Source organism: Lagenorhynchus albirostris, chromosome 4, assembly GCF_949774975.1.
Source record: "Lagenorhynchus albirostris chromosome 4, mLagAlb1.1, whole genome shotgun sequence".
In the NCBI taxonomy this organism is placed as follows: Eukaryota; Metazoa; Chordata; class Mammalia; order Artiodactyla; family Delphinidae; genus Lagenorhynchus; species Lagenorhynchus albirostris.
The window spans coordinates 103,465,925-103,481,184 of record NC_083098.1 but is presented as its reverse complement, the minus strand read 5'-3'; the positions used below and the strand labels follow the sequence as shown (position 1 = coordinate 103,481,184).

Here is a 15,260-nt window from a genome sequence, read left to right as displayed (position 1 = left end):
GTACACATTGAGGAAAGCTAATATAACTTATATAACTAACTATAAAATAGTATTAGATTCTCTGGTTTTAATATAAATAAGCATCAATTCATATTAGAAAGCTACTCATTTTTTAGTTAATACTAGGGTATGGGTTCCTAGTAGGAAGAGATACTACCTATTCATTTTTTTCCTCATTGCTCATCACAGTTCCTAACACAAAATAAGCATTCAAAATATGTCATCCAATAAATCTTATTAAAAAGTAGTTTCGTTTGCTCCATCATCATAGTGTTAACAGTTGGGGAAAAAAAAGGATATTAAGCCAAAAATATTAAATGTTGGTCAGTGGTATAAGTCAGGGATTAGCAAACCTTTACTATAATATAAACAGCCAGAGAGCAAATATTTTAGGTTTTGCAGGATATATGGTCTCTGTCACAACCATTCAACTCTACTGTTGAAGGACAAAAGTAGCCATAGACAATATGTCAACAAATAAGAGGGGCTGTTTCCAATAAAACTGTATTAATCGGGCATTAAATATGGACTTCATATAGTTTTCACAAGCCACAAAATATTAAATTTTCTTTTGATTTTTTTCAACTATTTAAAAACATAAAAACCATTCTTAGCTCACAGGCCATTCAAAAACAGTCAGTGAGCTGGATTTGGCCACGATGCGATCGCTTGCATACCTCTGATATAATTTCTCTTTGAAATGTGGACAGAGCTAGGGAAAAACCAATAAGGATCTATCAGCCACTTTATGCCTGCCTACTGTACTCTTTTCATATTTTGTAAATATCCATAGTCAGGGCAAGTAAATCAGGCAATCCTACAAATGAAAGAAACTGGTTCCCCAATAAGACATGAGAAAGGATTGACTAAAGCAGAAAACAAGAGTGAATTTCTGCTTAAAAGTCATGTGATAGCAGGAAAAGTGAATTCTGGGTTGGTAGAAGAGAGGCATAGAGTATGGGGAACTTTTCAAGGAGTACATAAAAATTGATGACATTCAAAGTTTCTTTGGAGACTTTACTCCAAAAAGAAATAATAGTTACGTTTTCCTCAAAAGGACAAAAAGTCCTAAGAACAGATCAAAGAAGACAGAAAGCTTTTGTTTCCAACAAATTAAAAATTAGCAACACTCAAAAGCTTTCAAAACCATTCAATCTGGAGGTGACTCTGAATAGATTTCAAGAATTAAAATATAAACTTCTCAAAACACTAATACAGATGATAAAAAGCCTTAAAATTAAAAACACACTGTATGCCAAAGTTGACTTTCAAGGTAGCACTATGAAGTTTAGAGTACATTTTTCCACATAAGCAGTAGCAGATTGGCAATGCAGTCTATTTAACTTAAATGTATTATAAAATAAAAATACTATGCATTTAATTTTATAATAAAAATAATTTAGAGTAATATACAAGGATCCCTTGGCTAGCCAATTCATCTAGTTCCTGAGTTTTGGAAAGTGAGTAACAAGGGTTCAGATTTCCAATGATTTATCTAGAAACATACACTCACCTATGTGATTCTTGCATACAGATTTGTATAATTAGAAATACCTACACTTGGTAGTCCTAACATCTAAATATTTAACCATTTTAAACAATGATAACAAAGAAAGCACACTTATTTAAGAAGAGGATAAGAAAAAAGCTGGAGATGTCTATAATGGATAGCTTCTATATGCCTTTTCAAAGGCTCTACACTTTGATAGCTCTGTTGTAACCTTCCTTCAAAATGTATGGCTGTTTTTATCTTTGCACAGATACAGATTTATTACTACAATTAATATTATCCTTCTTAAGCCTGAAACTTTGATTAGAAACCTTTTTTTTTTAATTCAAAAGAGCAAAGAAAAGGAGGAAGAATTTACCTAAGAAACCTGGAGAAAAGTTAGAACGTCTGGGGTGAAAAAGGGCAACATCAATATGTGCCTATGGGTGAGAAGAAGCTAAGTTCCAAAGCTTAGCTAATTTTGTAAATCCTCCCACCAAAAGCTTAGCTAATTTTGTAAATCTTCCCACCAAAAAAAGAACAAAAGAGGATATAAGGTACAAGATCTATCAGAATTAAAAGAATAAATGGAATGAGGTATAAGCAACAGGGTATTAAATTAATTAAATTAATTACCATAGATCTACAATGTAATACTGTGCTGCCATTAAGAATGATGATCCAGAACTTTATATACCCAAATGATACACCAGTGAACAAAATCAGTAGGCACAAAAAACTATATACACTGTATATACAGTATGTACTACTTTAATAAAAGAATAAATACATCTAAACATATATTTTAAATTTATATAAAAATGGTGAAGGTTATCTGTGGGTCGTGGAACTAGGAGTAATTTTTTTCTTTCTGATTTATTTGTATTCTCTAATTTCCAAAAATGAACATGTGTTACTTGTATGCTAAGGAAATACTAGTCTAAATATAAAATACAAGAATTTATTTCATTAGGACATTCTGCCCTTTATGTAATAAACTAATTTCCGAAGACATAAATATATACACACATAACTACATAAATAAATAAATGACAGTGAGGGAAGCAAGACGCTTAGAGTTACAAGTTGCAACTTGGGTTATCAGAAGGCAATTAAGTATAATGCTGACTTCTGATCTGAATGAGGACAGCAGGTTTAAAAAGAAAGGTTGAAGAAATATCAAGCACAGGTTAAATTCTTGTTTCTTCGGATTTTTCCTTTCTTCATTTACATGCTCAGAAAAATAGGTGAAACTACAATTAGTAGTGTTTATAAATATATCAGGTAAAAATATTTAATGCAGTGTTAAACTACGATACAACGAAAAATGAGTACAGTTAAGAGATAAAAGAGAAAGCTCTTAGCCATAAGAATGATAATACACTAGAATAAGGCACGTTTTAGAGTCTCCATCCTAAAAGTCATGTTCTGCATGGATATCATTTATCTGACTGAACGTGGGTGGTTGGCACAAATGATCTTTCATAGATACCAGCTCTATGGTTCATAACTCAATTATCCTGCTCAACATTAATTTAAAAAAAAAAGAATAAGTAGAAAACTTTTGATTGCCTCAACTCAAAAGATTTATTTATACAAGATACCTTGGGTCTTTGTAGAATGGAAAGTACCAGAGAAGAATAGAAGCTAAAAGAGTTATTAGCATATAAAACTGAACAGGTACGAGATTCAGAAATAATTGTACCAAAATCAAAGTAGAAAATCTATACTAGCACTGCCCATTTTGTGAATGAGCTGTACTATAAAATTTCAAATGTCTACAAAAATGTTCTCTCCTAGTGCTCTACATTTCCAATCAAGTAATAAAAAAACTAAACTATATTATAGCAATTATAGCATAGATCAAAATCTTCCACCAGGATTTATGCTAGAGTGTTTGGAAGAGGAGGCTATAAGAAATAACAAATAGTATTAAAACTCTGAACACACATGGCGGCGTATCTCAGAATGACAATCTGAGTTCCAGGCTGCCTATATCATAAGCAACAGGAGATATTTATTTAACTGAACCTTTTTAAGGCCTCTTTAAGAATAAGTCAGGGCACATAATGTTTAAAATAACAAAAATTAAATTTTACCATTAAGCCAAAAACAAGCTTTGTTTTCTACTTTGATCAATGTACTAAAAGTTTTTTAAAGATTATATAATGTAATAATAGAAATTTTTAAATTTTGTAATTATCATTATTACATTATGTAATAGAAATATTTTGATCATTTTATTTACTTATTTAAAAATATTTTCTAATTAAATGAGATCACAAATTCATTTTAATACAAAGTTAGTATAGAACAACCATTTTTCATTTGTAAAATGGACAGAAGATTAAAATTTTTAAGTAAAATTTAAAGAAACATTACCTTCAAATAAACTGAGGTCTCTTCGTAGCCGTGGTCCATAAAGCCCTTCTAAAATACTCTCAAAACCTGTGTTTAATTAAAGACAGAAAAGTATATTAACTACTAAAAAAGCTTAATTTTACAATAATCAAAAGCCATAAATTCTATATGAATCAGATAATTATAAATTTAACATACTATGAGGTGTCATTTTTTCCTTTAGATGAATTAAGTTGAACTAGGCAATATATACAACACAGCAAGAAGTCACGCAATGACTACCAGGAATTACATGATTGTAAAAAAAAAATGTAAATATTCAAATGTAAATATTCACTTCTAAAACAAGTAAACACCTTGTCATTTAGAAATAGCCCCAGGTTAAAATAATGAGCAGATTTGTTTTTTTGTGTTTTTTTTTTTGCAGTACGCGGGCCTCTCACTGTTGTGGCCTCTCCCGTTGCGGAGCACAAGCTCTGGATGCGCAGGCTCAGTGGCCATGGCTCACGGGCTTAGCCGCTCCGCGGCATGTGGAACCTTCCCAGGCCGGGGCACGAACCCGTGTCCCCTGCATTGGCAGGCAGACTCTCAACCACTGCGCCACCAGGGAAGCCCAGCAGATTTGTTTTGCAATGATTTGTAGAGATGAAAAGAATAATTAGAAGAGACGTGTATTACAATCCTGTTTATACTGGTTACAAAAAAATGTTAACTTTAAAAAAAGTAGCATCTTTAACCTCAATTTTAAAAACGAGTAAATAAGTGTCAATGGGGAGAAATTTTTGCTGTGAAAAGTATGATATATAAAATTTAAACCTGCTTGTAAAAATTAAAACACAACAATTTTGCCTTGTTTTAAGGAAAAAAATTACTGAAAATCTTATTAACAAAACTCTAGTTCATGAACTGAGTATTCTACTTTGTGGATAAACTAATATTAAGATTTTACAATTTTCTTTTTGAAGTTTGCATCATATTCAGTATTAAGCAGGTTACTGATAAACTACAAGGCATCCTGGAAAATGACCAGGATGGCAAAATAAATGGAAAACCAAGAAAAGGAACTAATTTAGGGATGCTTAAATTATGAAGGAAGAAAACGAAAGGAAGCATGATAGACCTGAAAAATTAAAGACAGATTTTCTCAGTAATATTTCTAAACTGTAAAACATGAGAAATACTTCTGTAGAAATGTTTTATAAATCATAAACTGCTTTTAAAAACGTTTAAAAACCTCTATACTCAAGATGCATGTTAAAATCAATGGTGTATCAGTCGAAAAGTGACTTTTTTATTTAGTAGAACATGAAGAAATGATGCATCTTACAACTGATGATGTCCTAAATTTGACAAAGTAAAGGTAGCTCTCATGGTACTTGGTAAATATGTACTTAAAAAAATCTCTGTGAAATGATTCAGTACTAGTTCCCATGAGTGGAAATTTCAGGCAGAAAAGTGAATTAACTCCCACCAGAGGATGCTTTCAAGAATGCTACAGAAAAGACTTACTATTAGATAAAGACTCAGACTGAACAAGCCCCAAATCTCTATTACCAAGATATTCTATTTTGATGTGATCAATTTACTCCAAAAATAATACTGCAAACAACTATTTTAGGATGTTATTCTGTGGTATTTTGGACAAAATGCATAGCGCCCCCCACCCCGGGGTAAGCATACTGAATTTAAACAGTGTATATTTCCCAGATTTAAGCCTGAAAAGAAAGCAAACAGGGACTTACATTTTTCTACTGGGTTCCTCAACTGTTCACTAGATAAGACCAAGGTCTTATATACAGCCTGTTAAGATTTATTCATATTGCATAGTGTTGGTGCTATTGTAAATGATATCCTTAGTTAAAAGTTTTATTTCTTGTAGGCATATAGAAACACAATTGATGTTTGTATATTGACTCTGTTATCTAACAACATCGCTAAACTTTGTAATTATAATTTATCTGGAAATGTTCTACATATACAAATATATCATCTATAGATAATGGTAGTTTTGTTCCTTTCTAATCCTTATTGCTTTCTTTTTTCTTGCTCTTGCCTTATTGGCTTAGCTAGGACCTCAATTATGATGTTGAAAATTGGTGGTCAGAGTGAGCATCCTTGACACATCCAATCTAAATGGGAACACATTCCAAGTTTCATCATTAAATATGTTTGCTGTATTCTTTAAGAGAAATACTGCTTATCACATTAAGGAAGTTCATTCTACGTCTAGCTTGCTAGGGGTGTTTTCCTGCCATGCAAAGATATTGAATTTTACCAAATCAATCAGTTTATTTATATTTGATTTACAATATTGCATTTCAGGTGTACAACACAATAATTCAATATTTTTATAGACTACACTCCATACAAAGTTATTATAAAATATTGACTATATTTCCTGTGCTTGTAGATTACAACCTTGTAGCTTATTTCATACCTAGTAGTTTGTACCTCTCAATCCCCTTCACACATTTTGCTCATCCTCCCACCCATCTTCCCTCTGGTAACTACTAGTTTGTTCTCTGTAAGTCTGTTTCTGTTTTGTTGTATTCATTTATTTTCTTCTTTAGATTTTATTTATAAGTGAAAACATACAGTATTTGTCTTTCTCTGTCTGACTTACTTCACAAAGCATAATACCTTCCAGGTCCATCCACATTGTCACAAACGGCAACATTTCTTTCTTTTTTTTTTAAGGCTGAGTACCAAATTTATTTTGAATTTATTGAAATAACTATGTCATTTTTCTTTCTTAAATCTCTGAATATAGTGATACAGTGAATTACATTGAATATTAAACCAAACCTCTTCCATTCCTGGGAAAACCCAACATTATCATGAGACATATTTGCTGGGTTCCTTATCTTGATTAGTCCTTTCAAATTTCGGCATCTATGTTCACTAATGAGACTGGTCTGTAAATTTCCTTTGTACTTGATCAAGTTTTTATATCAACGTTATGCTACCCTCATAAAATGAGTGGCAATGTCCTTTCTTTTTCTATTCTCTGTGAAAATATTAGGAAATGTAGGATGCCTTGCTTGAACATTTTAAAGGATGCCAAATGGAAATAAAGTCTTTCTGAAGTGCCTATTACTGATCAAATTTATTTAACTGTTAAAGGATTATTCATGTATTCTATTTCTTATGTTAGTCATAGTTTTCTGGGAACTTGCCCATTTCAACTATATTTTCTAATTTATTTGTGTAAAACATTTCCTTGTATGTTTTTATCTATCTAATGTCAACAATATCAGCAGTCATGTCCTTTTTGCTTTTCATTCCATACTTCAGTTATTTATGATTTCTCTTTTTTCTTAGTCGAGCCATTAAAAGTTTCTCTCCCTCTCTTTTTTTTTAGATTTAAAAAGAATTCTTTTTTGATTCCTTGATCTTCTCTATTGTATGTCTGTTTTCTTATCCATTAATTCCTGTCCCTGCTTTTATTTCTTCCTGCCCTCTATTTTATTCTGCTCTTATTTTTTCTTCCTGAAATGGAAGAGCTCATTAACTTTCAGCCTTTCTTCTTTTCTAATATATGCATTTAAAGTTATTGATTTCCATCTAATAAGCTGCATTCCAGTCATATTTTCTCATCATTCAGTCGAAATATTCCCTAATTTTCATTATGTCTTCTTTCCCGGTTCACAGTTTTTAGAAGTGTATTTCTTAATTTCCAAATATATATGGATAGTCTATCCTTTTAATAGATTTCTAACTTAATTACACTGTAGTAAAAGAAAGTACCCAACATGATTTCAATCTTGAAATTTTCTGAGACTGTCTTTATGGTCAATACACAATTTTTGAAAATTCTCTGCATATGCTTGAAAAGAATACATACTCTAAAATTGCTGGATGCAATTTTACAGTTTTGGTTTTTCAATGTCTGTTTTTTCTATCAATTGTTGAGAAAAGTAAGGAAAATCTTCTATGAAATTGTGACTTTGTCTATTTCTCTTTTTTACTTCTTTGAAATTTTGCTTTCTAAGTTTTTGAGGCTACATTATTAAGTGCTTATAATTTTATAATTGTTATATCATCCTGGTGAATAGAACTTCATATAATTACAAAGTGAACCTTTTTATTTCTAGCAATGATTTTTGCATTCGACTATATGGTCTTTTGTTACACACCTATAAAACACTTTTTGTTATTGTTTCCATAATGTCTTTTTCAATTATTTCTTTACAACCTTTCTGTATTATTAAATAATATGGAATTTCTTTTTCTAAAACACTACATTTTGTCAAAATTTAGTAATTTAAATTTAAGAGTTTATATTTGGGTTTAAATTCCTTATCTGTTTTTGTTCTATTTGTATCAAGATTCTATTTTTCACCTTTCTTGCAAACTTTGGAATTCACTGAATATTTATTGTTTAATTTTGTTTTTCCTCTATCAATATGATAATTATGCCTTCTATTTCTATTCTTTTTGAGGTTATCCCAGAAATTAGGATATAGGTCTAACATTAATCAAAATCTTTACCCATCCTTCTAGGACTTAGACCTCCTTCCTATTTATGCTATTGCTCTATATACTTCACTAAACACTATGTTGTTTTATGTTTGCACACATATTTACCACTGTCTCTGCTCTTCATTACTTATCATATCTCATAGCATTCATCTAGGAATACTTTGCTTCTGCCTAAAGTACCGCCTTTAGGGAATATGTGTTGCTGTTAACACCCTTCCTAAGACTCTGATCAAAAGTACTTAAGCTGTTCTCATAACATACTTCATGCTGCCCTCTCTCCTATATTTTACATTTCTTTCTTTTTTCTTAACTGCATTTAATTTCTTCTACCATATATATTCCACTTCACAAATTCCCTCTATTGCACAATCAGCTGACAAACACATCCTCTGATTTTTTAAGTCAGTTTTATAGAGATAAAATTGTCATACAATACTGTGTACCCATTTTAAAATAAAGTTCACTAAATTTTGACAAATGCATATTTTCATTTAACTAAGAACATAATCAAGCACAGAATATTTCTATCAACTCAAATAGTATCTTTGTGCCATATAAGTAAATTTCCTGGAACAACCCAAAGCCCAAAGAAACACTAATCTATTTTCTGTCATTATAAATTAGACTTATCTTTTCTATAGTTGCATATAAATGGAATCAGAGCATATATTGTTTTGTGTCTAGCTTCTTTTGCTCAGCCACCTGTTAATGAGATTTATCCATGCTGTTGCATGTATCAACAGTGCTTTTAATTTCTGAGGTGTATTCCTTATATGGATGTAGGGCAAGTTGTTTATTAAGTCTCATGTTGATGGACATTTGAGTTGTTTAAAAGTCTTTGTGAATATATGTTATCATTTCTCTTGAATAAGTAAGAGTGTTATTGCTGGGCTGAGTGGTAAGATTGTTCTGGTTTGCTGTTAATATTTTAAGGAATTGTACAGCGGTTCTGCAAAATGGCTGTACTCTTTTACATTCCCAGCAGTAAAATGTGAGAGATTCAGTTGCACCACATCCTTACCAACATACAGCACTTAGCACTGTCAATCTTTCTAACTTTAGCCACTGTAAGGAACATGTATGGGTATATAATAGTGGTTGTAATTTGCAATTTCTTGATGACTAATGATTTTAAGCATCCTTTCTATTGAAACGTCTATTTTGTTATGGTAACAGGGTTATGCTATGCAATTTGTATAAGTTATAGTATTTATTTGCATAAAGTTGTTCAAAAGATTTTCCTACTACCCTTTTAATGTCTATACAATCTGCAGTGATATCCCTCTTTCATTCTCAATAGCAGTTTAATTATCTCCTCTACTTTTTTATTGATCTCTCTGGCCAAAGTTTTAGCCATTTTATTGATCTTTTCAAAATACCACTTGTGGTTTAAATGATTTTATTGTTCATCCTTTTCTATAGTTTTTATATCTGTCCTACCTTTATTATATTCTTCCTTATAATTATTTTTTGTTTCATTTGCACTTATTTTTCTAAGTTTTTAAGGTGAAAGCTTAGAACATTGATATGTGACCTCTGTCCTTTTCTAGTAAAAGCATTTAAAGCTATAAATTTCTCCCTATTCACTACTTTAGCTCCATCTCATAAATTCTGATAAATTGTCTTTTCATTCAGTTCAAAATGTTTGTAATTTTCCTTATGATGCATTGTTATGCGCCCAGGTTATAAATGTGCTGTTTATCTTCCAAATATTTGGGAATTTTCCAGAAGTCTGTTACTGAATCCCAACTGAATTCCTTGTGACCATAAAACATGCTTTGTTAGATTACAATCACTTTAAATTTATTGAGATTTGATTTACAGGTGGCACATGATGTACTATGTTGGTGAATATTCCATGTATACTTGAAAAGAATGTGTATTTGCAGTTATTGGGTGGAGTGTACTATAAATGTCATTTAGGCCTAGCTGACAAAGTGTTCTTTAAGTCTTCTATATTTCTATTGGTCTTCTGTCTTATCTTTCTCCTTTAAGTTCTGTCAGTTTTTGCTTCATGTATTTTGAATCTATGATATTAGGTGCATATATATTTTTTATATTGTCTCCTTTGTGAATTGATTTCATCATCATTAAAAAATGCTCCCCTTTATCCCTGTTCTAAAGTCTTATCCTTTGACCTGAAGTCTACTGTGTCTGATGTTACATCAGACACAGCAACTTTCTTATGATTAGCATTTTTTTTATACAGTTGACCTCTGACGAACATGGGTTTGAACTGTGTGGGTTCACTCACACGTGGATTTTTTCCAATAGTTAATACTATAGTGCTACACGATCTGTGGGTGGTTAAATCCACAGATGCAGACCAGAGATATAGAGGAACCATAAATATGGAAGGCTGACTACAAGTTATAGGCATATTTTCAACTGTGTGGAGGGACGACATCCCTAACCTGCTTGTTGTTCAAGGATCAACTATATATCTTTTTCCATCCTTTAATTTTTAACCTATGTCTTTATATTTACATTGAGTTTCTTGTGGAAAACATACAGTTAATATTTCAATACAGTGTAAATATCTGCTTTTTAATTGAAGTGTTTAGATGATTAATATCTAATATAGTTATCAATACGGTTGGGTTTATATCTGCCATCTTGTTATTTGTTTTCTATTTATTCCATCTGTTATATGTTACTTCCCCCAACTATCACCTCCCGCAACATTCTTTTGGATTGAATAAGGATTTTTTAATACTCTATTTTATTTCCACTATTCGCTATTATTAGCTCGACCTCTTTTTAGTTTTTTAGTGCTTGCTACTATAGGATTTATAATGTTCATTTTAACTTTTCAGTCTACCTTCAAATATTATAATATGACTTAACAGACAATGATAGGAGCAGTATATATCCATGCTCCACCCCCATTCTCGGTGCCATGGTTATACATTTTACATCCACATCTGTTATAAATCCCACAATACATTACTTTTACTTTAAAAGATAAATTATTTTAAAGAAATCTTAAACAGGAGAATGTCTCTCTTATATTTATGTACATATTTACAATCTCTGTATGCTTTTTTTCCTTTGTGTAGATCTTATGTCTAAAGAACTTCCTTCAATATTTATTGTACTAAAAATTAGCTAGCAATGAATTCTTTCAGCTGTTGTTTTTCTGGAAAAAAAATCATTCTGTCTTCACTTAAAAAAAAACATTTTGTTAGGTCTGGAATTCTAGGTTGACAGCTTTTGACGCCAGCACTTTAAAGATATCATTCCATTGTCTAACGGTTTGCAAAGTTCCTGACTGTCTGCAGTCCTTCTCATCTTCGTTCCTCTGTAGTAATGTGTCTTTTTCTCTGACTGCTTTCAAAATTTCCTCTTTATTACTGACTTTGCGCAATTTGATTATTATGTGCTCTGGGTGGCTTTCTATGTGTATATTCTACTTGGGATAAATAAGTTGAGCTACCTGGATCTCTGCAGGGTTACAGTTGTTATCAAATTTGGAAAACTCATGGCAATTATTTCTCCCAATATTTTTTGTATGGCCTCTTTTTGTTCTGGATTCCAATTCTATATTGTTAGACCACTTGATATTGTTCCAAAAATCACTAATGCACAGTTTACTTTTTTCCCTAGTTCTTTTTCTACCTGTTCTGTATTTTCGGTATTTTCTGTTGCTATGTTTCAATTCACTGATCTTTTCTTCTGCAGTGCCTAGTTTGCAATAGGACACCAAATATTTAAAATATATAATTTGAAGAGTTCTGACATATGCATATGCCCATAAAACCATTACCACAATAAAAAAAACTAACACTTGCAACACTTCCAAACACACGCTCACTCTTTTTTAAAAATAAATTTATTTATACATTTTTTTTGGCTGTGTTGGGTCTTCGTTCCTGCGTGCAGGCTTTCTCTAGTTGCGGCGAGTAGGGTCTACTCTTTGTTGCAACGCGCGGGTTTCTCATTGTGGTGGCTTCTCTTGTTGCGGAGCATGGGTTCTAGGCACGCGGGCTTCAGTAGTTGTGGCACACAGGCTCAGCAGTTGTGGCTTGCGGGCTCTAGAGTACAGGCTCAGTAGTTGTGGTCCCAGGCTTAGTTGCTCCGTGGCATGTGGGATCTTCCCGGATCAGGGCTCGAACCCATATCCCCTGCATTGGCAGGTAGATTCTTAACCACTGTGCCACCAGGGAAGCCCCCTGCTCACTTGTTTTTAATCCATCTATCCCTCTACTCAGAACCCTAGGCAAACACTATAGATTACTTTACATTTTCTAGAATTTTACAAAAATAGAAACTTACAGTACACACTCCATATATTTTTTTTTTGGCCTGACCTGTTTCACTCAGCAGAATGATTTTGAGTTTTATCCATACTGTCACCTGTATCATTACTTTGTTATTTTATTTTCTTGTATACTCTATCATATGGAATTATCCAGTCAGATGTCGGTGGATATTTTCATTTTTCTTGCATATATAATTAACAGTGAAATGGCTGGGTTATATGGTAGGTTTATGTTTACCTTTTTCAAATTAATTTATTTTTCAAATTGAAGTACAGTTGATTTACAGTGTTGTGTTAATTTCTGCTGTACAGCAAAGTGTTTCCATTATACAGATACATATTCTTCTTTATATTCTTTTCCATTATCGTTTATCCCAGGATATTGAATATAGTTCCCTGTGCTATACAGTAGGACCTTCTTGTTTATTCATTCTATATGTAATCATTTGCATCTACTAACCCCAAACTCCCAGTCCATCCCTCCCCCACCACCCTCCCCCTTGGCAACCCCAAGTTGTTTAGCTTTTTAAGAAATCAAAATGTTTTCATAAGTTATTATATCATTTTATGCAAAAATCCTCAACAAAATATTAGCAAGCCAAATCCAACAACACATGAAAAAGATCATACACCACAATCAAGTGGGATTCATCCCAGGGCCACAGGGATGGTTCAACATATACAAATCAGTCAATGTGACAGACCACCTCAATAAGAGACAAAAACCGCATGATCATCTCAAGAGATACAGGAAAACCATTTGATAAAATTCAACATCTATTCATGATAAAAACTCTTACCAAAGTGGGTGTAGAGGGAACATATCTCAACATATTAAAAGCTATTTATGACAAACCCACAGGCAACGTAATACTCAATGGCGAAAAGCTGAAAGCCTTCCCACTAAAATCTGGAACAAGACAAAGATTCCCACTCTTCTCACCACTTCTATGCAACACAGTATTGGAAGTCCTAGCCACAGCAATCAGACAAGAAAAAGAAATAAAAGGTATCCAAATTTTAAGGGGTAAAATTGTCATTATATGCAGACGACATTATACTATGTATAAAAAACCCTAAAGTCTCCACATAAAAACTACTAGAACTGATAAAGGAATTCAGCAAGGTAGCAGGATACAAGATTAACATATAGAAATCTGTTGCATTTCTTTACACTAATAATGAAATATCAGAAAAGGAAAGTTAAAAATCACATTAAAAAAATAAAGTACTTAGGAATAAATCTGATCAAAGAGGTGAAACACATAAAAATCACATAAAAAAAATAAAGTACTTAGGAATAAATCTGATCAAAGAGGTGAAACACTTATATGCTGAAACTATAAAGTACTGATAAAGGAAACTAAAGATTCAAGGAAATGGAAAGATATCCCATGCTTTGGGATTAGAAGAATTAGTATAGTTAAAACGGCCATACTACCTATCCAAAACAACCTACAGATTTAATGTGATCCCTACCAAATTATGCATGATATTTTTCACAGATTTAAAACAAATAATCCTAAAATTTATTAGGATAAAAGACCCAGAATTGCCAAAACAATTTTAAGGTAAAAGGACAAAGCTTGGAGGCATAACCCTCCCAGACGTCAGACAATGCTACAAAGCTACAGTAATCAAAATAGCATGGTACCGGCACAAAACAGACATATAGGTCAATGGAACAGAATAGACAGCCCAGAAATAAAACCATACACCTGTGGTCAATTAATCTTCGACAAAGGAGGCAAGAATATACAATGGAGAAGAGACAGTCTCTTCAGCAAGGGGTGTTGGGAACACGGGACAGCTGCATGTAAATCAGTGAAGTTAGAACACTCCCTCACACCACACACAAAAATAAACCCCAAGTGGTTTACAGAGTTAAATGTTAAGACATGACACCATAAACCTCCTAGAAGAGAACATAGGCAAAACATTTCTGACACGTTATAGCAGTGTTTTTCTTAGGTCATTCTCCCAAGGCAACAGAAAAATAAAAAGCAAAAATAAACAAATGGGATCTAGGAAAAAACCTAATAAGCTTTTGCACAGCAAAGAAAACCATAAACAAAATGAAAAAACTTATGGAGTGGGAGAAAATATTTGCAAATGATGAGACCAACAAGGGCTTAATTTCCAAAATATAAAAACAGCTCAGGGCTTCCCTGGTGGTGCATTGGTTAAGAATCCACCTGCCAATGCAGGGGACACGGGTTCGAGCCCTGGTCCAGGAAGATCCCACATGCCGTGGAGCAACTAAGCCCGTGCACCACAACTACTAAGCCTGCACTCTAGAGCCTGCGAGCCACAACTACTGAGCCTGTGTGCCACAACTACTGAAGCCCACGTGCCTAGAGCCCGTGCTCCACAACAGGAGAAGCCACCGCAATGAGAAGTCCACGCACCTCAACGAAGAGTAGCCCCCACTTGCTGCAACTACAGAAAGCTCACGCACAGCAACGAAGACCCAATACAACCATAAATAAATAAATAAATAGGTAGACTCAACTCAAGGGCTACTTAAATACAAACAAAAAACAAAAAAATAGCTCAACTCAATTACAAAAAAACAAACAACCCAATCAAAAACTGGGCAGAAGAACTAAATAGACATTTCTCCAGTAAAGATATGCAGATGGCCAACAGGCATATGAAAAGATGCTC

The 15,260-nt window shown here is 32.8% G+C and overlaps 1 protein-coding gene across 13 annotated transcripts in view; it reads right to left on the bottom strand.

Moving 5' to 3' along the window:
* LCORL (ligand dependent nuclear receptor corepressor like) overlaps positions 1–15,260 on the bottom strand; it is a 166,305-nt gene that overhangs the window by 112,010 nt on the left and 39,035 nt on the right. For all 13 annotated transcript variants that reach the window (XR_009540383.1, XR_009540381.1, XR_009540382.1 and 10 more), the window contains exon 2: positions 3,872–3,937. Coding sequence is in view for 9 of the 13 variants with exons in the window: in XM_060148441.1 (XP_060004424.1) it covers positions 3,872–3,937 (66 nt within the window). In the remaining 4 variants the exon portion in view is untranslated. The remainder of the gene's footprint in view (positions 1–3,871; positions 3,938–15,260) is intronic.